Raw genomic sequence first — 25,424 nt, 5'->3', positions numbered from 1 at the left:
TGATGCGTCTTACGCGGGCCAGAGATCGATCTCGAAGTGATAGACCGATGCGTTTTACGCGGGTCGGACCGATGCGTTTAACGCGGGTCGGAGGAGAAATTGATAAATGGCAGAGTGCTAGCATGCAAGTGTGCGTTAATGCATTGTTGAGACATGAACATGAGTGCGAGCACGAGCATATGCATTACATGAGCCGAGACAGAGTGATATGTGTAGATGTGCCGCAATCTAATTCTATGATACTATTGTGATTATATTTATAGAATGCCTAACCTGCAGGGTCGAGTACGAATTAGATTTAGGCCCGCGGGCTTGAGTCGGTTTATGATTTGATTTGTGTGTTATTTAGTACTCGTCAGGAGGTGCATTTTAGCCTAATTTAGGTTTAGGGAATTACTCGCTGAGATTTATTCTCACTGTTGTTGAAACCCAATTTTTCAGACCCCAGCCTTGAGGATGGCAGGCGTATTGAAACGTTTTGGGAGGAGCCCCGGCTAGATATAGTATTTGATCGCCGAGCCACGTACCCGCTTTTGATTTTTGAGTGTGGGCTGTATATGAATATTGTATATGTTTCCCGATGTCAAAACAAGTGTATAATTAACCGTGCTGGTTGTTGTATGGCTATCCTTGGTTAGGTGTATTTTAATGTACGGGTAGTTTTAATTACTTCCGCATGTGCTTTAAATCTCTGTGTTGGGTGTTGGGTCGGCGACGCGTCCTGGGACGTCGCACACGAATCGACCTTTGCGAGGGATGTGGCGCGCGCGGGGCGTGACCGAAAGATGCAATTTTTTTTTTTTTTTTTTTTTAATTGAATGGGTTTTTATGTATAAAAAAAAAATTTTTTTTTTAAAAAGTTTTTGGTTTTTTTTTTTTTATTTTTTTTAATGATTACTTTTGTTGAAAAATTTCTTTTTTGTTTGTTGGCCCCCACTTCGTCGAAATTCTGGTATATGATACCGTTCGCCTTTAAATGGTGTTAAAAATCCTGGACTTGAAGCATAACCAGAATCGACGATGTAGTATTTGCCTGCAACAAAGTATTCATGGATTGATCATGACATGCAATCCTAGCAAACTCATAAACACAAATACTCGTTAAATATCAAAGTAGCACCTGCGGGTGGTCGAGGAAACTGTAGGTGATGTGTGTCAAGTGCAGCCAATAACACCCGGCAATCGTTCGCTGATCATTCCCAACCAACATAAACAAAAGTAAATCGCATATCAAAGGAACACACACACAGCACGTTCTGAGTAGTTGTGCCTTTTCTACCTCTAAATCGTGTTTGCATGCATTCAGGTACGGTAACATGAATATGGGTGCCATCCATAGCGCCTATGCACCCCTGTCATTTAATTAAATACATACATTAGACAACCTTATGAGCAAAACTAACCAAATTGTGCAAGGAAATGTACAAAAAACGTACATTGAAGTAACGATTAAACTTTGGCTCAATCCGAATTTCTTACTGGGACAACATCAAACGAAGGAGGTACGATAATCTTTTCGCCAATTCCAAAACAGCTTTCAACACCGCACCAAAGTACTTGCGCCAGAGTCTCTCCGAACGTTGGAATCTCTCACATACAGCTACATTGGAGTTCTTGTGATAAATCATTAATAAAAAAATGGCAACTTTGTTCATCTACCCTAACATATCGGTATCGTCCGCCAACCAACCTCTTGACTTGAGCAAACCACAAAGGTTAAGAAAAACATGTCTCTCCATTCTAAATGCTTCGTATACTCTATTCGAATGTCCATGAAGAAGCTCGCTAACCCATTCGGGTCCTGTCAATACAATATCCCTAATACGTTCTGTCCTGTGCATGGACCTATGCAATCAAGCAGTAGACAACCATACCAACAATATATCCAACTCATCCTCATCAAAGTCTTGTTCACCTGATAGAATTGTTTCACTTGATGCTACTTGATCATTAGACCAGCTACTTTGATCCCCTTCCATATTACCTAGGCCGTCATGCGAAACAAGAAGACAAACTCAACATGTTAGTTGAGAAGCCAATACATTTGAATTGATATGTGGGGAATTTAATACCATTGGACAGATAATTATGGAATTCAATCACATTAAAGCAAAGTCTCAACATCATCACAAATGCATAGGAATAAAGACAAGTCAATGTCCGAAATACATAAGTGAAAAGCCAAAATGAACTCAAACATAAAACGGCATACTATAGCCCAACAACTACTCAACAGCCCAACTACTCATCCATAGACTCAATAAAGGCAACTCTCATTTCGGGAAGACATGTCAGGAAGCCCTCTCTCCAAGAGGCATTACTGACGAAGCACGGTTCATAGCTTTGATGTAAAGAACCTTGTCCAAGTCATGTATGGCATTTAGGACGGTAGCCACAGCTACTACAGAGTAAGGGTCCACAGGTGTTGAGGACTGTGAGGTAACGGAGGCACTTGATGTTTGAACCGTCTTAGCTTTGATAATCTCTTGAATGGCTTTGCAGGTCGCGTCAAATGAATGTGAACTGCTCTTTCTCCTTCTCTTGGCATTTGGAGTCCTATCCAACCTGTGGCTTTTTGGATGTGGGCTTGTCGGCACGTTAAATTGTTCCACATTAGCTTGAGTTTCGAAAAACTGTTCTGATTCGCTTAGGTCGACATGAACATCGTTGTCACCACCACCACCACCACTATCACCTGTACCCTCCGACGGCGCCACGCTTTGCTCATTTCCTATTGCAAACTCCCCAGTAGCGTATGTATCTCCAAACACAACACAAAGCTGTGAATACAAAGGAAATCCGTCCTTCCTGAACTTGGCCCATTCAGTATTAGCCTGCGCCATTTTCAAAATAATATCAGGCAGTACTCAACCTTTTATAAATCTTACATTTGAGGTTTCAGCAATAAGAGGACCTAAGTAAGTAACATCACCTTGATGTGATTTGCCCAGACAGTTTCATCGTCCACGACAACCCTCTTGCTCTCATCGTCCCATCCAAATCCCGTCGTTAAAAGCAGCTTCTTGAAACTACCATATTGTCTCTTCAGTTTCTGTGCCTTATTCTTGAACTGTGGTAGACTAAAGCGAAGTCCTGTTTGTTTATTAAATTCTCCCTCAATGTTAATCCACCCTACTCTATTGTAGGTACATGATGTGCGATTTCCCTTTTTTACCTCATTCACCATCAGACTTACAAACAATTCGGTCAACGACTCAGTCCACTTTGCCATGTACATGTCTTTGGAGGATTCCATTTATGTAAAATCGATGAAATTCCAGGGGCAAATGCTGGTAATGGCGATTCAACAAACAAACAATAATTAAACAGAGGAGCACATCTACAAAAGACAACATAAATTGTACCTGAGCTAAGAATTTCACACCCTAAAGTAGCCTTGTTAGAGCAGGAAGAGTCTAAATCCACGGGTTCTTTCTCAATTGCGTTGATGGGACTTAGTATGTGAATGTAAGTAAAACTGCTATTGCAAATGGTCCAGAGCTCCAGAAATAGTCATTACCTTGAGAGATGCGGGAATAGTCAATATAGATGAACTAAGGCACATATCAAAGCAAAAGCACAACAAATCTTGAGGGCTAACATGAGAAGAAACTTGCTACTTAAACAGCCTATTATGAGCTGCCGTATAATCTCTAGTATCTAAGCTCGTGTGCATAAGAATGTCAGAAACATATTATAAGCAAAGATAAGAAAGTGCCTCAAGGAACAATTTTTGACTCTACAAAACCATAAATAAGCAATGACTAAATGAATGGAGCAGTTAAACTGTGATAAAAACCAAAATCTTCTTGTGGTGTGATAGTTATTTTAACTATTCTCAGTGCAGCAAAGAGATCGGAATTCCAATGTATTAAATCCAAAAGGCAATGCATGGAGCGGCGAGGCACTTGGACTTTCAAATTCAAATTCTGCTTGGAACAAGTGTGGCTCAGATATAGACTAGGGAAAAGTAGAATACCACGAAAGACACTTGTTAAGATCTGTTGTAACATAGGACATGGAATAATATCATGTAAATTCAAAGAATTTAACATATGAATAGCTGATGCTCAGGTAAAGATATAGAAGGGAAGAACTATGCCTCTTTCAAGACATAAATTACATGAAAAGTGCACATGTAAATAGACCGGGGATCAATTTTGTAAGGGACTAAGCTGGTAGACAAATACCACAGAATCAGACAAGCAAGGAAGCAGAGGAAGGCAGCTTCTTAGAAGAGTGTAGTCCCTGGCAAGAATGTATCGCTCCTAAGAAGTCAATTCCATTAGATAAACCAATAAGCTGTAGCATCATTGACTAGATTTCTATTCTTCCATTTATTAAATTAGAAGAGCTGGAACAAGACAGATGAATCACCCTTAGTCAGTCAAAAAACAATAAAAAGGAAATTCTTTTGTATTGTCGTAGTAAATAATGCAAACGGATACATAAAATTTCAATTGAAAAGAAGAATCAAACATAAAAAGCAACTCAGAGTGATCTCTTCATAATAGAACCACATTGCTCTTAGATAGTCACCCATAAAAGAGACAGTGACACTATAATGAATCCCCATCCCAAAAATGAGATGACTCGGACCAGAACATCTAACTGAGTTAACCTAAAAAGACTAAACTTAGTCTACTGGCCACAAAGAAAAAGAACAGAATAATGCTTTCCCCATTGCCATAACAAGCAATCTATAATAGACAGACGATACATAATCAAAATGAACTAATTTAACCAATCCATAGAAGAAGAACTTCCCTAAGAATGACCGAAATGTGAAGAAATGCAAAAGCGACGGAGATGATTGTGAGACCCAAGCCTAAGACCGAGAGTTTTCAACATGGGGATCTTAATTCTAGCCTCAAGAGCATAAGGTCAACCAGACCCAACACCAGAAATTCTCATTCCCAGAGAGAGAGAGAGCTTCATACGAATTACCTTTTGCATAAGACCGAAGAGTAGCCAGAGTCGGAGATGGACATGATTCTGAGCTTCCGTCGTTCTTTCTGCTCTGTGTTCGTGTTAAGGCGGAGTGATACTTGGGTGGGAAGATCCGCTGCGAGTCAAAGGAGAGCGCTACGTTAGGAATGGAGAGTTCTCGCCAGACTGCTTCGCGGCGTCTCGTTCCTTCGATTCCGACTCGATCGAGCGAGATCCGCACGGGCTGCGTGCCCTAAACGGACAGCCGCGTTGCGCACCGCCGATTGCACCGAAGGAAAAAGCTAACGAGAGAAGGAATCGAAGACTCACGAGCCCCTTTGAAAAAACGGAGACGGCAGAGATGGAGGGCCAAATCGATCGCCGCCCCGTGTGGCGGCGATTTCGGTGCTGTCGCGAGGAGGGAAGGGCGCGGCGGCGGTTCCGGTGCAGTCACAAGGAGGGAAGGACGCAGCGGCGGTTTCGGGGAAGGATGCGGCGACGGTTCCGGTGCGCTTGCAAGGAGGGAAGGAGGGCATGAAGAGTGGAACGAAACTGAAGAGTTGAAGGAGAAGCCAGAATACATCCCGAAAGCAGAGAAGCTACTTTTTGTAGCTTCTTTTTTTCGGTGAAAAACGCATTCCGAATGCGAGAATGCATTCCGGAACTAAAAAAAGAATGCGTTTTTACCAAATGAATTTTTTGTCCAGAATGCAAAAATTATTCCAGAATGCATTCCGGAAATTTTTTAATAAACGTCATTCTGTTCCGGAATGCATTCCGGAGCAGAAATTTTGCTCCGGAATGGATTCCATGCGCACCCTAAAAATACTTGATTCCAGAATGCATTATTGATTCCAGAATGCTTTTTTGATTCCGGAATGAGTTTTTGGCAAGAAAAAGAGAATCTACTTTTTGTAGCTTCTTGATTCCGGAATGCATTCTCTCTATTTTCTCACAAATTTTTTTTTTTCAGAAAATGCATAAAAATTGAAAAATTCTAGAAAAATTCATAAAAATTTCCAGAAAATAAAAAAAAAAGTCAGATTTCGGGAAAATATGAAATTTGGTGAATTTTTTTTTAAAAAATAAAAAAAATCAAAAATTTCAAAACTTCACAGAATAGCTTAAAACACATGTGGCCACCCACTTTGAGTGAAATTTAAATTTTTTGAGGTGCCCAAAAAAAAATCAAAAATTTCAAAACTTCACAAAATGGCTTAAAATACCTGTGGCCACCTACTTTGAGTGAAATTTAAATTTTTTGAGGTGCAAAAAAAAAATAAAAAAAATAAAAAAATAAAAAATTTCAAAACTTCACAAAATGGCTTAAAATACCTGTGGCCACCCACTTTGAGTGAAATTTAAATTTTTTGAGGTGCCCAAAAAAAATAAAATAAATAATTTCAAAACTTCACAGAATGGCTTAGAATATCTGTAGCCACCTACTTTGAGTAAAATTTAAATTTTTTGAGGTGCCCAAAAAAATAAAAAAATAAAAAAATATAAATATAAAAATATAAAAAAATTCAAAACTTCACAAAATGGCAGAATACCTGTGGCCACCCACTTTGAGTGAAATTTAAATTTTTTTAGGTGCCCAAAAAAAATTAAAAAAAATCAAAAATTTCAAAACTTTACAGAATTGCTTATAATACATGTGGCCACTCACTTTGAGTAAAATTTAAATTTTTTTAGGTGCAAAAAAAATCAACAAATCAAAACAGATTTCTGTTCCATAAATCAATTTCTGGAGCAGAATTAGTCATGTTTTACCAAACAGATTTCTCCTCCAGAAATCAATTTCTGGCAAGAATTCCAGAAATCAATTTCTGGCAAGAATTTGATTTCTGGAACCATTCGCGCCCTTAATAACCATGGGGTGGAAATGCTAGTTCCATGGGTAGCAAGACGTAGGAAGAGTTCATATCCTGAGCTCTCACTAATTGGGCCTGAGGCCCATTTACCAATCATGGCCCACATTAGTTGGGCTGGGCCTTAGGCCCATTAGCGATTTCGTCGCAGTTCCCAGGTCGCACCGAAGAGAGAGAGAGAGAGAGCTCGCGAGTTTAAGCAAACGGCAAAATAGCAAGAAAACGCGATTCAGCAAAAGTCAGTTCAGCTCAATCGGCGATCACAGTTCACCGCATCGATGCAGGGAGGGTCGTCGGGCGTTGGCTATGGCCTCAAGTACCAGGTCCAACATCCGTCGAAACCCCCCCAGTCGTCCCTCCCTCCCTCCCGCCACATTTCCCTCCTCGATCCTTGATTCCGTTCATTCGTCCTGATGAATTCTCCGCCGGATTTTTCGCAGGCCAGGTGCATCTCCGACGTGAAGGCCGACACCGACCACACCAGCTTCCTCACCGGAACCCTCAGCCTCAAGGAAGAGAACGAGGTGCGTCTCGCGCGACTTGTTCGCAAATTCTCTCGCTCGCCCGCGGGCTTGCTTCGATCTGGCCGAATCTATAATCGATGCGTTCTCCGTCAGGTCCATCTGCTGAGGCTCTCGTCGGGCGGTACGGAGCTGATTTGCGAGGGCTTGTTCTCGCACCCGAACGAGATTTGGGACCTCTCCTCCTGCCCCTTCGATCAGCGCATCTTCTCTACTGTTTTCTCCACTGGTGATTGATCGATCCATGATCTGCTCGAATGCGTGTCCTGATGATGCTGTTGGTCGCTCGGTCAAATGTGCCGGCTCTTCGGTTTGATTTGGTTTTCCGAGCCTCGATGATTTGATTGCTTATATGGGTTCTACTGCATGCATTGTCCGCTGCTAAGCTGCGATTATTACTCTTCAGTATCGATGTTTTCGGCTAGTGAGGCTCAATCCTCTGGAGTAGACGATCATTTCTGTGAAACACTGTCACTGCATTTTCTGTTGTATGTGATTCAATTCTACAGATTGACGGAGTTTGTAATTTCATTTGTTTTCGTCCCGTTAAATTTGTTAACCTCTCCGCCCTTGTTTACCTATGAATGCTTCCAAGGTTAGAGCAAATCACTAAATGGCGATTGTTTTCTTCTCTCATGAATTTGATCTAGGAAGTCTGTTTATGACGATATATTATTTTTAATGTAATAGTTCTTCAGTCAGGAGGTGTAATGTGAATTATATCCACGTCAAGTAAGTTTACGTATGAATTGTTAATTCTTTTGATGAATCATCATTCAGCTACAGCGTCCCTTATTTATGGGTTGATTTTGTTGGATGATAACATTAGCTAAGATTGAAGGACTAGTTGGAATGTGTTTTGAAAATCCTCCTCTTGTTGAAGGTGAATCTTATGGAGCCGCTGTATGGCAGATTCCTGAGTTATATGGACAGTTGAATTCTCCTCATTTGGAAAAAATTGCCTCACTTGATGCGCATTCACGCAAGATCAGTTGGTGGGCTTCTTTAGCATAGTCTCCCTATTTTGTCATTTGAAAACTTTACTTTGCTTGCTGACTTGGGGAATGCCTGCAACAGTGTTCTCTGGTGGCCGTCTGGAAGGCATGACAAGTTGATTAGTATTGATGAGGAAAACATCTTCTTATGGAACTTAGATTGTTCAAAGAAGTCGGCTCGGGTATATTCTAATGGAACCTCTCTACTGGCTACTTCTTTAAGAATGAAATGGATTATATACTTCTCCCATATGTTCTTTAGATATTTATAAGTAATATAGTTCCTTTGCCATCTCCTTTTAATTCTGTGATGTAAGACAACCGGTAGAGCAGATAGGGAAGAGAAGTAAATGGATAATTATATTGACATGGTCCAGAGTCACTTTGTTTGATGTAGATACAATGTTTTGTACCCATACAAAAACCGTTGAGCTCTTTTTTGCAAGGAGTTCTAGAAGCCTCTTATTTGGCTCCATGGGACTCATATGGTTTTCACATGAGTGTTCTAGTTGATGTTGAAATGACAATGGATAATCCTTTTTTTTTGGTTGTGTGGAGATAGGTGAAAGACCAATTGATGCAGTGTGCTTGTAATAGTATTTGTGGGAAATGGACAATATGAAGAGTGAGAAGTAGTCATCTATGTCTGTGTGCCTCTTGTAGCATTTGTGCTCTCGTCTCTTTTTAAGGATATGGTGTAATTGTATGACGCAGAGCCATTTAACATTCTTGGTGAAAAATTGAGTAAAACACGCTCTACTTTGGGTCCATCTCAGTGCTTAATGTAGTCTGCAGATGCATAAGTGTTGTCTTTGTATCATTTACCTTTACCTTCTTAAAAAAAAAGCAATCTTGCACTGTGTGATATGTCCTTTTTAATTCGTATCCTTACTTGCTGATCCTTATTCAGGTCTTGTTTCAAATTCTAGGTCCATTCACAGGAGTCTGCTGGTATGCTGCACTACCTCTCTGGTGGAGCATGGGATCCACATGATGTAAATACTGTCGCTGCAACCTGTGAATCATCAATCCAATTTTGGGATCTTCGGACTATGCAGTAGGTTTCATCATCCTATCCACATTTGATGCATAGCTTCTAAGTTGAGATGTGACCCCCTTTTCTATTTGCAGTTGGTTGATGAACCTTGTTCAGTTCATGTATTGGTTCTGTTAAGTGCTCTATTCATAAGTGCTCTATTCATAGTTAGATGTTTTCTTTATCACTTTTCGCTGTTTTTTTCTTTGCATATTTTTCTTCCAAAGAAGAATAAAAGTGCATTGCACTTTTCGCCGTTTTCTTTTTGCATATTTTTCTTCCAAAGAAGAATAAAAGTGCAATAACCAGTTAAACTGGAAGTAATTGTGTTTGCTTTGATTTCTTTTTAAGATGAACATACCATTTGCCACTCGGGGCAAATTTTCAGGTGGTGTACCCCTGTTTCCAAGTAATTGTAACTTCGAGGGTAATAAACTGAAATGGAGCTAGCTTGAGTTTTGCTTGCTTAGTATCTTCTCATCCTGTGGACACTCTACAAGTTTCTGGAGTGTGTGCTGACGGAGTTCATATGGTGACAGGAAAGCAAATTCACTAGAATCTGTCCATGCTCGTGACCTAGACTACGACACACAAAGGAGGCATTTACTTGTAAGAAAGCATCCATGGAATCCAGCATCTATTTTCATGTATATTTGATTTATTGCTTGTGTTGATTAGATTAATCGAGGATGCTTCGAAGACATTTTAGCATATGCATTAATTAAATAATCAATTTATGACTTTGAAAAGTTGTTCTGAATCGGGAGGCTAGACTGAAATTTTCCTTTTGACATTAGTTCCACTTGACGTACTGGTAGTGTTTAAGGACATAATTTGCGCAAGGTTAAGAGAATAGGGATTTTCATTAAACTTGGTTTCCAATCTGCAGTGGATAGAAGAGTCTAGCAACTTATCGTATGAATAGGCTAGGCATAAAGTATGGGTCTATTTCGTGCCATTTTACCAGCTTGGTGGAAGAATCACGTTCCACGGATTATTGAAAGATGCTAGCATATTGACTGAGCACCAATTTGATGAATTAAGCGCTAGTCCACAACAGGAAATTAAGAACTTGTATATTGTGAGATTTCAGTACATTGCTCGAATAAAAATGGTTAATCACATATTTCTGTTTGATGTCCAAGCACAAGCTACAGAAGTTTATCTGAATGGGAAGCTAGTTATATGCATTCTCTGGCAGTCAAATCACCAGCTGTATTAAAGAGAATGAGGGTATGGATTGATGAACAGAATACCCTGTTTGCAATTGGTTGAGGACACTTATCAAATAAGTTGGGTCAGGGATCTTGTTTAGATGAAGTCAGTGAGTCAATCTGAAGAAAGACATGGAGTATGTGGACCTTATAGAGAAGACAGTGTTAGCAAGGGGTATTGCATTAAAACATCCATATTAAAATCTCATTTTGTGGGAAATATGTCTTGTGAAGTAGTGTGCTATCGTTAATTTGTACATTGAAAAGCAGATGTGCCACGTATGATATCAATTCTAACATGGATCACCTGCACAAGTGACTTCCTTGAGCAAGTTACTTTCTAGTTTGCACATGGTATGTAGGCATTGACTTTGTTTCCGGAGATGAATGATCTTTCCTGGAAGTTGACTCGGTGTGATTATCTATGTCTGGCTCCACTAATTTTTCATGTGGGAGTTGGCTCTATGAACTATAGGCTACCCAGTGCATCGAATAAGGGAAAGAAAACTCCATGAGTGAGTAACCGTCACAATAAGCATTTTTGTGTATTATGTATATCAGGAGAACCACAGATGTAGTATCAGGAATTTAGCAGGGAGTCATAAAGGATGTGAGTTAGGTTCTTTGTGATATCATGGTATGCCACGATGCAGTTTGCTTCCTTTTAGGAAAGGGACTGGATAGACCAGAGAGCCTTTAGTCTTTTGATTAGAGTATAAATCGTGATATTGAGTTCTATATCCTGTTATGGATACTCAATACTAACATCTTAGCCACATCAAGGAAAGAAAACTTTTTTCTTTTTCATTACTTCATGGCGACTACTCCCTGCATGCCACTAAACGGCGATATTATTTTGTAACACGAGAGTTCATTTCATTCGAAGATTTAAGGATGTCTTAGCGATAAAAGATGATTTTACCAGAGCTTAATCATGGCTGTATGGGTGCCTTGAGTACTTCCACGTGAAACTCAACATTCAAGTACTCTTTTTAATTTTGAGAATTGCACATACTTTGTTTTTCTTGTCGTGGGTCCCCTCTCTTCTCTAGAGAATAGTGTTGATTATTTATCATCTGTTCATGTCCTCTTTGTTAAGTAAAATTGCTTCCATTTGTTACAGGTTACCTCCGAGGATGAATCTGGTTTACGCGTATGGGATCTTAGAATGCCTAAAGCTCCTATTCAAGAGCTTCCTGGTCACACACACTGGTACAGTATTCTATTCCATCTGTTTTAGTTTGACAGTTACGTGATCTATGGACGATTTATCATTACAAATTTTCTTCCTGTAACATGTTCAAATTATTGGCAGGACTTGGGCTGTTAGGTGTAATCCTGAGTACGAAGGACTGATTCTGGTGCTCTCTCTCTCTCTCTCCCTCCATCCCTCCGTCCCTTCCTCTCTCTCTCTCTGAAACTCACACCATGAACACAAAAATATCGATGTTTATTGTATTATGAGAATTTGCAAAGTTTTTGACGTGTGGAGGCTTACATTACAAGTTGTACTCATTTAATTAAAGAAAAGGGAAAAAGACGAGAAATGAGAAATCCTACCAGTTTGCTTCGTTCATGTCCATATGATCTTCCCTATGGAAAATCACTGCTGTTTCTTTCCCCCTTAAGACTGTTTCAGTCTCGGTAATTTTTCAATTAAAGATGCTGTTACAGAGTGCAGGTACAGACTCGGCTGTCAATTTGTGGTGGTCATCTGCTGCGAGCAGTGATGAGCTGATATCTGAGAGGTTAAATTCTTCATTGTGCATCTGTCAAATCTGTCTCTTTTACATTTCAAGATAAGTCAAAGATTCTATATGCTTACATTTTTGTAGGTTAATTGACTCACCTACCAGAAAGCTCGACCCATTGCTCCACTCATACAATGACTATGAAGACAGTGTTTATGGTAACTGCTGTGGCACTGGAATTCTTTAAGCACTAGCTATCTGTTTAGCAGGCTAATTAATTTTAACTGTTGATGTAGACCTAGCGTGGAGTTCACGAGAACCATGGATTTTTGCATCAGTGTCATATGATGGGCGGGTAAGCATTATTGACCTTGATAAGTAAATCATGGATATCTGGAAGTTTTTCTCCATCATAGGACAGTTTGGTTGCTGGCATTGCTCAGTGCGATGACGATTGTTTTCAATAGATTTTTGGTGAAAACTGGGTTTCATTTCAGCAACCAGACTAATGAACCACATAGTCTTCCATTCCTGGCATGCTGCAAAAACTTTATGTCCATCGAAACATGATTAGTACAGCCAACAACCAAATGCTGTTCAACAATTAAATCCCATCAGCATGAGGGTTGTTTTTCCTTTGTATTGTTTGACATGCAATTCTGGAATTGTGGTTGACATGTTAACAATGGGCGTGTTTAAAAACTTTGGACAGGTGTTTTTTATTACAAGCATATCCACACTTCCAGTGATAAAAAAAATCTTTATCTAAACTCAGCATCAGGAAGTTTAACCACAGTGGTATTCTTCTCTGTTTTCCTGAAAACAGGTGGTTGTAGAATCAGTGAAGCCCTACCTGTCCAGAAAATGAGTTCTGGGACATTAAATTAGGTACATTCGTTGCTCCTTTGCTGTCCTGGCATATTACGTCTGGAGATCCTATGAAGTATTTCTCTTGCTTTTTTGGTTGGTTAAGGACTTATTATTTCTTCTGTTTCTAAGTTTTTTGATTCTCATTTGTAGAATATTTTCTCGAATCATTGATTTTGAGCAAGGTATGGTTGAGAGAGCATGTATCTTCTACCAAGCCTTGGAAAGCTCTCTGATTTTGGATCGTTAAAGTGAAATTTGCAACCGATTAAGGCAAGATCTGTTAGGCCATACGTGCTTTCTGAAACTGTATTCAACGAGCATTATTTCGCTGACACCTGAAGGAAAAAAATTGATTAGATCACTATAAAACTTTTGCCGGGTTGTTTTTGCTTCCTTCACAACTTTCTGATGGAATGCTTATGTACTGGCTCTCTACTTCATACATGGAGGGAGGCTCTTCATTGTATTTTTCTCCATTGATTGTCCCGAGGAAATTCTTGCTCAATTGGAAGACGGTACTTTGTAGAGGAAGTAAGCTATTCTTTTGCTGCTAGCGAATGTGGTTCCGCTGGTCTAAGCTATCTCTTCCCAGTGACTGCTGTATGTTATTGGTATATTTGCAGGATTTTCTAATTCTTATTTTGAAATTGTGGCAGAACGTCTTAAATTGGCCAAATTTGTCACTTCCTTCTTATGAGGAATAGGAGTCCGGATCAGTATTGATTCTCAATGCCGTAATAGACGTCAAGATTGTTGTCGTCTGGATGCTTTGCTTGGGTCTGAACTTGCCTATGCTATTTCTTGTGGCCAATGCTTGAAACTCCATCAGTATTTTCTTCTGCAATATGATGGTGGATATTCGAACTCGGAAGTGATGCCCGTACCAAATATGACCGGCTGATTTTTGCCACTCCTAATGAGAATCCTCTTGATGGATCCTCTCGTCCTCCTCTGACGAGAGGATCCACCGAGCCAATGAAATCTTTTTTGAAGTTTTTTTCTTTTCCTATTCTCATTTGTATGCCTCAATTAATTCCGTCCTACATATGGTCGTCCTCATTGCGACAAGGGTACCTGTCTGCGATGACTTTTTATTCAGTACGAAGTGACGCGAAGCTTATCCGGAAAAACAGTGAAACTCTTTGTCCCGTCCCCGGTCTCTTGGTCTTGTTTCCTCGTCAACAGCATGAGCAGCGTCTTCCCTTTTCCCCTCGACACGTGGCGCTCTCCCTCACCGCGTATCTCCGCCACGTCCTTCGTGACACGTAAGCTCGCCACGCATTTTAGCTTATCCACATCTTTGGATGAGCTTAACCTCGTGGTGTGTCAACAGGTGCTCTGCCATGTCGCGGGCATACGGGATCGCGACACGTGTCCTGAGCAGGCGTTACGTGGAAAAAATTGAGGATCCGTGCTGTGCTGACTTCACTCGGATAAGGTGTGAAGTCGCATTCCTTACGACTTCCTGTCTTCAATTTTATTAAGAAATCAATCGAGATTATCTTTGTGTTTTTTATGGTGATATTGACGTGGCTGGAAGATAAGCGCGGTGGAGAAGTTTTATCATATGCATCTTCATCATGGACCATATACCAAATAAGAAAGGAGCGGGTGGATGTCATTCTACATGACCAATGTCTTTTCGATTTTCTCTCCAAAATTAATGCTTAATTGAGATCTGTCAGATATCTAAATTGAAGGGTCGGGTGTCATTGAGATGGTCACGCTTGTCCCGGAGAGCCACAAAGATTCATATGGTTTTTATGTGCAAAAAAGTAGGGAACACTACAACATTGTGGTTGAGAATTGTAAATGGTCAAGAATATGTCCTTTTTGATTAATAATAAACTGGACGAAGCGGTTTAAAAGAAAAAACAAACTATACTATCAAATTCCTCCGAATTAAGAATTATATGTTACCATTTTCGCAATGTCTGAATTCTTCTCTCAATCTGGCTCATAATTTTAGAAACATGTAAGGGGGTTTTTTCACGGAAGGATCCAGCATCGTGCAAACTTAGAGATGGAAGCTACTCGACTTAGCAGTGCCAGTGCAAACTTGTTAGCTTATATGGCCACACGCCGTGTCTTTGGTCTCTGCGAGAATGAAACGCCATTGCCAGTCACGGCAGCCGGCAAGCGGTGGCTCTGAAGGGGGCCCTAATCAAGTAATCAAGCAAAAGAGAAAACGATGCGTTGGTGTGGGGGTGGTGGTGGGGTTGCGAGCGGGCCGACACGTGGCAAATCCAATGAGGCAAAACGGATTCCAAAATCCCGTCCCGCGGGACCCACCTGCTCACGTGGATGATTTAATCTCGGGGATCGCAGCGGCCATCTTCGTCGCGGTCGCAGTCTCGGTCTCTCGTCACAGAAAACGGCAGAGCAACCCCCCCCGCACCCTACCGATCTGATCTCATCTCATCTCGCCGAAGAAGAAGCAGCAGCAGCGAAGAACCAAGGCAAAGATGCTTTCCCCGCTGGGTGCTCATTAATTTATAGAGACCTTCTTTTGCTGCTTCGTCTTCTTCGTCTGACTAGACCCCCCAACACCAAACCCAACACAGGTCTTCTCCTCCTGCTTTCGAGACTTGAAAAGAAAGAAAAAACGAGAACTCTTCTTCCCATTCAATACGGCTCTCCCCCCAGCGGTCTCCTGGGTCCTCGAGCTCCCCAGTTTCACCCGCTGCTAGGGCTTCCTCATCCTCCTTCCTTCTCCTCCTCCTCCTCCTCCTCCTTCTGCCCATGGCATTCTGGTGAAGTTGCGGACAATGGCGGCGGGTTCCACGGGATTTGCGACGCAGCTCGACTTCCGGCTCGAGTTCGCGCTCCCCCGGAGCGGCACGACGCTGGAGCTGGGGGACAGGGCGAGGGCGAGGGCGAGGAGGAGAGCTGTCCGCGTGGATGGACGGGGCGATCCGGCCGGGGCGGGGCGGATCGGGTGCTGCTGCTCCGACTCGGCGGTTCCGGCCCGGAGGACGGCCGGGAAGGGCCCGGAGAAGAGTGACGACTGGCGGTTCGAATCGATGAAGATCGCTCCCACGCCCGCGATGCCCTTCGCTTCTCCACAGTACGTGGGCCCCCGCCGAATGATTCGTGAAATGCGACCTGTTTTTCTCGATTGATAATTTTGGCACGCTAGGGATTTGGATGTATTAGAATGTGAGAAATATGTGGATTGCAGTTAGTAATTCGAAGGTTCCAACTGTCTAGGACAAACATGTCGCTCGCAGTCGCATGTCTTCTCCAATGTGCATGCAATTTCGTTTCTATGATGTCATACTCTGAAAACTGGTGAAAGTTATGTTCTTCCCCCCTGCCAAGTTATCTCGCGTTATATGAACCTGGAAACCTTCTGAAGCGAACCTTTCCTTTCCGTTTTCCGTTTTTAATGTCATTGTCAACTAGGGAACGAAGTTGCCGGCCGTTTGAAAATTGTGGGTTTCTGTGTAGCAGTAGGAGGTTGAGCATTTAGGTTTCGAAAACGGTGGAAAGCCTTGAAATTTTGGTTTTCCCTGTGATTAGAGAGAATAGTGATGTCTACATATTAAAAGGTTATCCAATCGGTACTGAATCACTCATAGATGATTGATGCGATTTCCCTACTCTTGTTTCAACCCCGTTGGAGTGCGAGAATCTACGAATTTATCCTAAAGGAGCTCATTACATAATCAAACTGATTCTTGTTCTATAAGAACAGAGTGAGTGTATTTTGCATAATTCTGTTTACCCTCGCATCATTTGAATGACACAAATTATGGCATTGAGTTGTTCCTCCTTGGGCTCTTCAATGCAAATGACAGTGCTCATTGTACTAATCTTTTGCTGCACTCCACGGAGCAATCATCAGCTAGCAGTCTAATATCTCACTGGTATCAAACGACTTCATTCTGCAGGTCTCATTTTGTCTCCAAGCAAGAAAGGTTTTATCCGCGATGTACCCCGAGAAACTCTGGTCCACAGTCCCGTGATTCACCGCCGAAGAGAGGTAACATTAAATACTTTCTCGGTACCATTATTTTAATGTGTCATAAACATTAATATGCATGGCAATAAGTCAATAACAGTGGAAAAATCACAGCTTTAGTAATTCTTGATTCACGGGATAAACTAGCATCTAGAACCTGATGTCTGATTATGCATCTCCTGGTTGATTCCTCCACTGTAGACACCGGTATCGCAAATGAGAAGGACTGGGGCATCAACTTGTTAAATGAAAACGTTAATGAGACTGGCACTAATGAAGATGGCAGTACTTGGTACAGAGAGAGCGGGGAAGACTTGGGCGATAATGGATACAGATGTAGATGGGCAAGGATGGGCGGTCGATCTCATGACGGTTCTTCAGAATGGAAAGAAACGGTATAGAACCATCTGATGACACATTGACACATATATACTGCTCTTAGGGATTAAATTAAAACTATGAAAGCTGTCATTATGGTCAACATGATTTTAAACAGTCCAAGTTCGATCTGTGTTCTCTCCTCATTTTTTCTTGTTACAAACACTAGATTTAATCTTGCTAAAGCAAAAGAATCATTAGTTTTATCTCCGCTGCATCTCTCTGGATATTCAGAGTTTAGATATAGAGTAGGGACACTGACCAATTTATACTTTAGATTGACTTTTATCATGCAGAGAGAAGTTTGGTTTTAGGTTTCTCATCTTGTGGAAGGAGATATCAACAAATTTCTAAGTCAATCTGTGTGAACGATGAGATGATCGTCAGGGAAGTTCTTTAGATTTAACTAATGGTCGGAGGCCTTGTTAAATGTTGTCCTTTGTACGAATGCATGTCCCTTGTATCTCCATGTAATAAAATTGTCCATCTACAGTTCTTCATGTATGTATGTATGCATTGTGTATATGCGGAACTTGATACAAACAACTAGATTGCTTTCAAGAACATATTTTTTTTAAGTAATAGCTTCTCAATGATCGGTGATTCTAATGATGATTTCCCCTTTCTGCACTAGTGTTGTTTTCATAACTTTCTGAGCATCATCCCAGGTGGATGCACTATATTTGATTTACTGACAATTGATCTCCTGACAGTGGTGGGAGAAAAGTGACTGGAGTGGTTACAAAGAGCTAGGTACATTCCTCACACTCTCAAATATCGTATGCATGTACTTTAACTTTGGTATAGTGGGGATAAAGCTATTCATGCATACATATCAGAATTCTAGTAATTGCTCATAACCGCTACCTCTCTCAGCATAAAATTTATTGACAATGAGTCTTCGAAGCTGGTCAATGGCATTGCTCGTTAAACTCTTTTGGCTCCAAGTATCTAACTAAATGATAGATTTTTTTATTTTAGCCATCTTATCCTGTGAGCAAGCACTTACCAAGTAGTGTCTCACTAATAATGAAGATAGTTTTGGTTAATATCTTATTTCATTCACAATTTCACAAGTTTCGACCCTAGGCTAGTGAATGAGGAAGCTTACCCTTCCACCATCTCAATCAAACTTCATGGTGTCATCTTCAACCACGAATCTCATGGTATTTCATCTTGGTTGTCTTCAATGGACCAAAAAAATGTTCGAAAGGCAATTATTAAATACCAAACTACAGTAAAGTCAGTCGCTTATAACTGTGACACTCAGCTTTTCTACCATCAGGTTTATTTTGAAATCCTTTTCCACAGCCTTAATTTCCTGCTATTCAGTGCATCTATTATTAGGTTACTGGGCTTCTTGTTTCTCACTAGCTCATTGCTTTTACCTATATATATATATATATAGATGATCCCTTGTTTGATGACCCTGTTGGGCAGGGAAAATTTTTTGCATTGGAATATTAACATAAGTAGCATAAGTAGCATATTTATGGTTCGACCAAAAAAAAAAAAAAGTAGCATATTTATGGGAATGTGGTACTCAGATTTCCTCCATTTTTACTACGTCTAAATTACGTAAGTAGCATCTTCATGTTGTTTTTTTTTGGGGGGGGGGGGGGGCTAAAACTTGCTCATCATTCTGTTCATGCCATAGGAGTAGAGAAATCTGGAAAAAATGCAGAAGGGGATTCATGGTGGGAAACATGGAACGAAGTTTTGTATCAAGATGAATGGAGGTACTCCCTTCAGAGTGTCCCTTTTCCTCTCTTGCTCTCAAGAGATCTATTTCTTGATTTGCATGATCTAAATTCGGTGCTGTATGTCAATTTAATATCTAAGCGGTACCATTTGAAACTAACAGCAACCTAGCGAGGATAGAGAGGAGTGCACAGAAACAAGCAAAGTCAGGCACTGAGAATGCTGGTTGGTTTGAGAAATGGTAAGTAAATATTGTGGTACGATAATGCTCATTTATTCTCATAGTTTGTGCACATAGGGGATGTCAACGTCTGGTATACATATGGTTGATGGATCATTTTTAATCTAGGTGGGAGAAGTATGATGCCAAAGGGTGGACTGAGAAAGGGGCACAAAAGTATGGTAGACTGAATGAACAGTCGTGGTGGGAAAAATGGGGAGAGAATTTTGACGGACGAGGATCTGTCCTAAAATGGTATTCCTAGTACTCAATTTTAGTTTCTATCTTACTTGGTCTATTTGAGATTCTGAATATGAGTCTTTTAATTCCGACTGTTCTGAGAAATGGGCAGGATTTCATTTTCTGTTCTGTTTGAAGCATAGAAGACTGATGGACTTTGAGCTGAAATTATGTTGTGGAAATGAGTATCTTTAATGGTGGTAATAGCAGCCTGATTGCTGTATTTAGTAAAAATATGTTATTAACAGTCTGACCCAAAACAAAAAAAATCACACTAACAGGTTTTCTAGCACATAGAAGGTTGTTTTGTTTTTTTACTTTGTCCATGCCATGCCACATGATTTACATAGTTCATATACTTTTTCCTTAGAACTCCATGCGTAAACGATTGATCAAATCTTCTGAAACTGCTGTAAGTTTATTATCATCAACCTTTCTTGTGGAATCATCTTCTCAGGACAGATAAATGGGCGGAGACAGAGCTTGGGACCAAATGGGGAGACAAGTGGGAAGATAAATTTTTTGCTGGCATAGGTTCACGTCAAGGGGAGACATGGCATGTATCTCCAACTGGCGAACGTATGTCTACTTCTTTCTTCCTTACCTTTCCCAATTTATCTAAAATAATTATTGAAACATCTTTGCTCAGAAATTTGAGTTAATGCTTAGTGTCTACAACCCACATCCCTATGGTGGTATCAAAGTTGAAATTGCTGAATGATTGCTTCTACCTATATAAGATTACTAATCTGCAGCAGCTGTTGGGTGAAATGCAGGCTCTGTTTTCACAGAAATAGAATATAACCTGAATGATCGTTTTACATTTACCGAATAATGTACTTTTTCTGAAAACTGAAGCTAACCAACAGCACTTTTAGGTCTACGTTCGTCCTTGATCTCAACCCTAGAGAAGTTCTTTGATTTAGCTGCAGGTTACATGTGTGGAGGGTCTGCAGCCACATCAACTTTTACAGTTTCTTCCTCTGGTGGACATGTTTGAGAGGATAAAACATGCAACTATAACCAAGGCGTCCTTGTTGCACAAAAGGTGCAATGACCTATAGTTTTCTGGACAGCAATATCAGAAAGAACACATGGACGCTAAAATTTGTATACTTAACTTCCCAACAGGATATAGCTTATTTCTAAACAGGGCTGGTTTTTCACATATGCAAAAATGGAACCAGCAACCAAAGCGAGTATTCCCATTCTCCACTATTCTTAATAATGTTCTGCTCAAGTCTTAGAGGTCTTCTGGTTACAGAGCAGGAATATGTCGCAAGAGTTAATCTTGTTGAATACTTTATGTGAAGCACTGGTATGATAATAGTAAAATTGTCTGATGGGAAGTTCAGTAAACCGCCCCCTGGTCCTATCAAACCAGTTACTTCATTCCTGGATTGGCTTTCGCCTGGTATTACCTAAAAAAGAAAAAAGAATTGAACCCTTACTCCCCTCTTCTAGTTAGCACGTAGTGGGCGTGGGACAGTGCCGTCTTTAAGGCTTAATCAATTCCTTTTTCATTCTACCGATCCAAATCCCAGTTCGTCTAACACGAGGAAAGTCTCCTTCCTTTTCAGTGGCACGAGCTTCTTCTTGTGATGACACTTGGGATCAAATCATTTGAGCCAGGTGTGAGCTAGAATCCCCGCCTTGCCTCTGTTGGACTGATGCTTTGATAAATTTTTATAAATAAAGAGCGGTTACGCCATCAACAGCTAAATCGACGGCACTCGCCTTCTTTCATCATTGAATCAGTAACTTTCTTCACCTTTCCCACCTCTGCCTTCCGCTGCTAAGCAGAATAGCTCTTCTTCCTCCCCTCTCACCCTAGGGTGACTGAAACTACCTCATGCTTTGCCTCTAGTAGATCATCAGATGCCTAGCTTCTTGTCTGAATTGGGATACTCAAGAATCATTGCTAGTCTAATGCATGAGGTCTAGCTTGTGAAAAGGTTTCTCTTCTCTCTTGTGCAGGATGGTCGAGGACGTGGGGGGAGGAACACTTTGGAAATGGGTATGGAACTTTCAGCACTTACCTCCCATATTGTAATCTTAAAATGATTGATTTCGATTCCTGAGAGATCACTATTCCAGAAATTTGCTTGCTTTTCCTAATGCATTCCAGGTCTACAAGTTACATTTGGCTTCCGTTTTTATATCAGGAAGGTGCACAAGTATGGGAAGAGCACGACCGGTGAAAGCTGGGATATCATTGTCGACGAGGAAACTTATTACGAGTATGAACTTGCTCACTCTGTATAATTATCTAATTGAGGATGACCAAACAACTTAATTCTGGAGATTAGATGAGATTAGTATTCTGACTTGGTTGCTAAATTTTCTGCAAATATCCGGAAGGGCTGAACCTCACTACGGGTGGGCAGATGTCGTCGGCGATTCGACCCAGTTGCTCTCAATCAAACCCCGTGACAGACCACCTGGTGTTTACCCAAATCTCGACTTTGGTTCGGCTGCATCACCCCCTCCTGACGATTCTGAGGAACCACCAGCAGCCCCCTTGTAAGGAGGATCTAAGTCTTCAGCATTGTTCTTTCTATCGTTCAAGTCCAATTGTATTCGTCCGAACCCCTCATGTAGCAGTAGTTATGTGAATTATTGTTTGATTAATTCATTCTTTCCATAGTGTATTCCGCTTAAACCCCCAACTTAAAACAGCTCCTTTGTGATTGTTTGAAACACGACTCTTTCTCCAGGCCTGAGCTCACTCATATAGACTAGCCGATCTGCATCTTATCCGACAGCTTTTGGCTTTCGGATACTAATTGAATATTTCGTGTTTAACTAAGGTGGAATATGTTGCATTGCTTGTCTTACACTTCTCGTAAAATCATTTTTTAAACTTATGATTCACCATTATATAAAATTCTGCTGGTATTTGCTTTTCATAAAATTGTTCTCATTGGACACTTAGCTTTTGGGGTAAATGCACTAGAAGTCCTAAAATTCGTCACGAAAATGCAATTGAGTCTTACAACTTTCAAAAAGTGCAATCAAGTCCTAAAACTTGTCAAATTGATGCAATTAAGTCCTTTAGTTAACACCATCAATTTATTTAATAAAAAATACTAACGTGGCATTTTAAAATTATTTTCTCTCTCTTACGTGGCATTTTTTATTATTTTTTTCTTCAAATATTGGATTAAAAAATTTAATACAAAAGCTAAAATTTTATTTAAAAAATAAAACTGAAAAAAAAAATGGTAGGGTAGGGCAGGGCCTCGCCAATGGGCGTTGCCGCCGCCCATCGCCGGAGGAGGTCACCGGCCCGGGGCGAGGCTGGTCGGCCCTTGCCAGCCTTGGGTAAGGTGTCGCCGGCCTCGAGCAAGGGTCGGCGACCCTTGCTAGGCCCGGGTGACGCTGGCCCTCCCTTGGGGCCGGCGACCATCGCTCGCCTTGGGCGAGGCATTGCTGGCCTTGGGTGAGGGCTGGCGACCCTCGCTAGGCTCGGTGAGACTTGCCCAGAACTGGGTTGAGGGCGCCTAGATTTGGGCGATGCCGGCCTTCGTCTGGGGCCGGTGAGCCTCACCTGCCCCGGGTGAGGCCAGCGATGCCTTGCCCAGGGCGAGCGATGGTCACGGGCCCAAGGGGAGGGCTGGAGTTGCCCGAGGCCGGCGACGCCTCGTTCGCGGCTGGCAAGGACCGGCCAGCCTCGCCTAGGGCCAGCGACCACCATCGGCTCCTCTGGCGATGGGGGGCAGCAGCAGCAACGCCCACCGGCGAGGCCTTGCCATTTTCTTCTTTCTTTTCACTTTTGTTTTTTAAATAAAATTTTAGCTTTTTATTAAATTTTTTAGTCTAATGAAAATCAGATTTGAAGAAAAAATAATTTTAAAAAATGCCACGTCAGCATTTTTCATTAAATAAATTGATGGTGTTAATTGAAGGACTTAATTGCATCAATTTGATAAGTTTTAGGACTCGATTGCACTTTCGAGACAAGTTTTAGGACTTGATTGCACTTTTTGAAAGTTTTAAGACTTAATTGCACTTTCGCAACAAATTTTAGGACTTCTACTACACTTATCCCTTTTCTAACTATCCTTTATACAAAAGGAGCGCCAGTTTACTTGGATAGGCTTAAAATGAATCCAAATTTACTTAATGGCGAGATCAGAACCGCTCTCTAGCGTTGCACAGTAGAGGTGAGCATTAGGTTCGGTTCTACTCGGAAACTGAACCAAACCGATCGGTTCTCAATTCAAATTTATTTAATGGTGAGATAAGAATCGCTCTCTATAGCTGCATAGTAAAGGTAAGCATTGGGTTTGGTTCTACTCGGGAACTGAACCAAACCGATTGATTCTTAATTCCAAATACCGGAATCTATTCGTGAATTAGAAACTGGCTGATTTAAAAATTAATCACATGATTGATGTTCTTTTCATGGTATCTAACCTAATTCAATAATACATTTATGTTGATGTGGTCAGAGTTTCGTCAACTGCGGAATGTATTTTTGAATAATATTGAAGGAATAAAAACAAAAGTAACTCGCAGATGTTCTTATCTTTTTCAATTTATCCATAAAAGTTCAATTTATCCATATTCATTTTAAAGGCGTGCCAAATATGGTAAAAATGATTTTATTTGTTGCAAGTGTGTATATCACGTGATAAATATCATAAAAAAGACTAATCACGCAATAAATGCGTGTCGGATTATGCAAAAAAAAACTCATTTTCGCGATTAAAATGTCCCAAATATGATAAAAGGGAAAATTTCAATTTGGGGTCCAAAGTGGGGCCATTTTCTCAAAATGGGGTCCCAAGTGGACCTAGTGCCAAATTAGTGCCAAAGTCCCAAAAAGTGTCAAATAAAGTGCAGGTCATTTGGTCGGCCAAAATACCCGGCGGCGATCTCACGATGTTCTAGAACGGAACAATGTTTTTATATTTTTCTGTTTTTTCTTTTCCTTTTCGTCTTTTTTTTTTCTCCTTTCCCTCCGCTAGGCCATTGCGGCCGGCGGAGGTCGCCGCCTCAGGCGGGGCGTACCCGGCCGGTGAGGCGACTCGGGGCGGGCGAGGTCGCCTCACCCGCCCGGCCCGGCGAGGCGGCCTCTCGCCTCACCGGCGAGGGCGACCCTTGCCCGACCACTGGGTCGCCCTTTTGGCGAGGGTGAGGGCCGCCCTCGCCTGGGCTGGGCGGGCGAGGGCGACCCTCGCCCTCACCGGCGGGTTTTGGGTCGCTGTTTTTGTCGCTGAAAATTTCGATCTTGAAGCTGTGGAATTTGGATTTGAATTCGATTCGTGTTTGGGCAGAGAGGAGATGGCGAAGTCGAAGAACCACACCGCGCACAACCAGTCCTACAAGACCCACAAGAACGGCATCAAGAAGCCGGAACAGTCGTCGGATCCGGAGGCACTGCCACACCTCCACCAAAGGGGTAATCAATGCCTTCCCACTCCCCCTCGGGATCCGGAGAGCGAGGCCGCCCTCACTTTGGGGCGGGCGAGGGCGGCCTCGCCTGCCGCATGGGCGACCCTCGCCCGACCGGGGTCCCCCTCGCGGTGATGGCCGCCTCACTTGAGGCCTGGCGACCGTAATGGCCTACGGAGGGAAAGGAGAAAAAAAAAGAGGAAAAGAAAAGAAAAAAACAGAAAAAAGAAAAAAACAGAAAAAGAAAAAAAAATATAAAAAGCACTGTTCGTCATTAATCAGCGATACGCCTACCTGGCGGTATTTTGGCCTACGACGACCCGCACTCTTATTTGACACTTTTTGGGGACTTTGGTACCAATTTGGCACTAAGTCACTTGAGATCCCATTTTGA

General features: G+C 41.5%; 3 protein-coding genes across 15 annotated transcripts; 2 read left to right on the top strand and 1 right to left on the bottom strand.

The window, feature by feature from the left end:
- Positions 1-2,086: 2,086 nt before the first annotated feature.
- Positions 2,087-3,263, bottom strand: LOC130137501 (uncharacterized). The gene is made up of 2 exons (XM_056308944.1): positions 2,933-3,263; positions 2,087-2,834 (listed from the first exon to the last, which is right to left on the bottom strand). Exons 1-2 carry the CDS (start codon positions 3,254-3,256, stop codon positions 2,292-2,294), a joined length of 867 nt encoding a protein of 288 aa, XP_056164919.1. The 5' UTR covers positions 3,257-3,263; the 3' UTR covers positions 2,087-2,291.
- A 3,720-nt stretch (positions 3,264-6,983) lies between these two features.
- Positions 6,984-14,266, top strand: LOC115667164 (WD repeat-containing protein DWA2). 6 transcript variants are annotated; one of them, XR_008815805.1, is made up of 15 exons: positions 6,984-7,123; positions 7,241-7,324; positions 7,418-7,550; positions 8,205-8,316; positions 8,399-8,498; positions 9,246-9,373; positions 9,892-9,961; positions 11,690-11,778; positions 11,882-11,927; positions 12,241-12,314; positions 12,402-12,475; positions 12,554-12,612; positions 13,084-13,145; positions 13,784-13,879; positions 13,949-14,131. XR_008815805.1 is itself a non-coding variant. In XM_056308230.1 (14 exons), the coding sequence occupies exons 1-13, from the start codon at positions 7,079-7,081 to the stop codon at positions 13,123-13,125; spliced, it is 1,056 nt and encodes a 351-aa protein (XP_056164205.1). In that variant the 5' UTR covers positions 6,984-7,078; the 3' UTR covers positions 13,126-13,145; positions 14,197-14,266. The 6 variants fall into 6 exon arrangements, 4 of the variants coding, with proteins under 4 accessions (XP_056164205.1, XP_056164204.1, XP_030444643.1 ...); XM_056308230.1 differs by lacking the exons at positions 13,784-13,879; positions 13,949-14,131 and adding an exon at positions 14,197-14,266; XM_056308229.1 differs by having other exon boundaries at positions 13,784-14,131.
- On the top strand, positions 14,103-22,346 carry LOC115667154 (protein EARLY STARVATION 1, chloroplastic). 8 transcript variants are annotated; one of them, XM_056308224.1, is made up of 12 exons: positions 14,103-14,392; positions 14,461-14,565; positions 17,021-17,112; positions 17,293-17,486; positions 18,183-18,222; positions 19,127-19,208; positions 19,334-19,411; positions 19,520-19,645; positions 20,088-20,209; positions 21,608-21,647; positions 21,796-21,870; positions 21,992-22,346. In XM_056308224.1, the coding sequence occupies exons 1-12, from the start codon at positions 14,103-14,105 to the stop codon at positions 22,155-22,157; spliced, it is 1,410 nt and encodes a 469-aa protein (XP_056164199.1). In that variant the 3' UTR covers positions 22,158-22,346. The 8 variants fall into 8 exon arrangements, with proteins under 8 accessions (XP_056164199.1, XP_056164197.1, XP_056164201.1 ...); XM_056308222.1 differs by having other exon boundaries at positions 21,728-21,870; XM_056308226.1 differs by having other exon boundaries at positions 21,759-21,870; positions 21,992-22,087.
- The last annotated feature ends 3,078 nt before the right edge of the window (positions 22,347-25,424 follow it).

This window comes from Syzygium oleosum, unplaced genomic scaffold (genome assembly GCF_021117445.2).
Source record: "Syzygium oleosum isolate NSW1041296 unplaced genomic scaffold, Sole_v2.1 Sole_v2.02, whole genome shotgun sequence".
In the NCBI taxonomy this organism is placed as follows: Eukaryota; Viridiplantae; Streptophyta; class Magnoliopsida; order Myrtales; family Myrtaceae; genus Syzygium; species Syzygium oleosum.
This window is presented reverse-complemented; position numbering and strand designations above follow the sequence as displayed.

Coding starts and splice junctions, on each gene's coding strand:
- LOC130137501 (XM_056308944.1), bottom strand. CDS start 3,256: ATGGAATCCTCCAAAGACATGTACATGGCAAAGTGGACTGAGTCGTTG. Junction 2,835..2,932: donor TCTGGGCAAATCACATCAAG/GTGATGTTACTT, acceptor AAAATGGCGCAG/GCTAATACTGAATGGGCCAA.
- LOC115667154 (XM_056308222.1), top strand. CDS start 14,103: ATGAAATCTTTTTTGAAGTTTTTTTCTTTTCCTATTCTCATTTGTATG. Junction 14,393..14,460: donor CGCCACGTCCTTCGTGACAC/GTAAGCTCGCCA, acceptor GTGTGTCAACAG/GTGCTCTGCCATGTCGCGGG. Junction 17,113..17,292: donor TGATTCACCGCCGAAGAGAG/GTAACATTAAAT, acceptor CCTCCACTGTAG/ACACCGGTATCGCAAATGAG.
- LOC115667164 (XM_056308230.1), top strand. CDS start 7,079: ATGCAGGGAGGGTCGTCGGGCGTTGGCTATGGCCTCAAGTACCAG. Junction 7,325..7,417: donor GCCTCAAGGAAGAGAACGAG/GTGCGTCTCGCG, acceptor GTTCTCCGTCAG/GTCCATCTGCTGAGGCTCTC. Junction 12,476..12,553: donor CTATGAAGACAGTGTTTATG/GTAACTGCTGTG, acceptor CTGTTGATGTAG/ACCTAGCGTGGAGTTCACGA.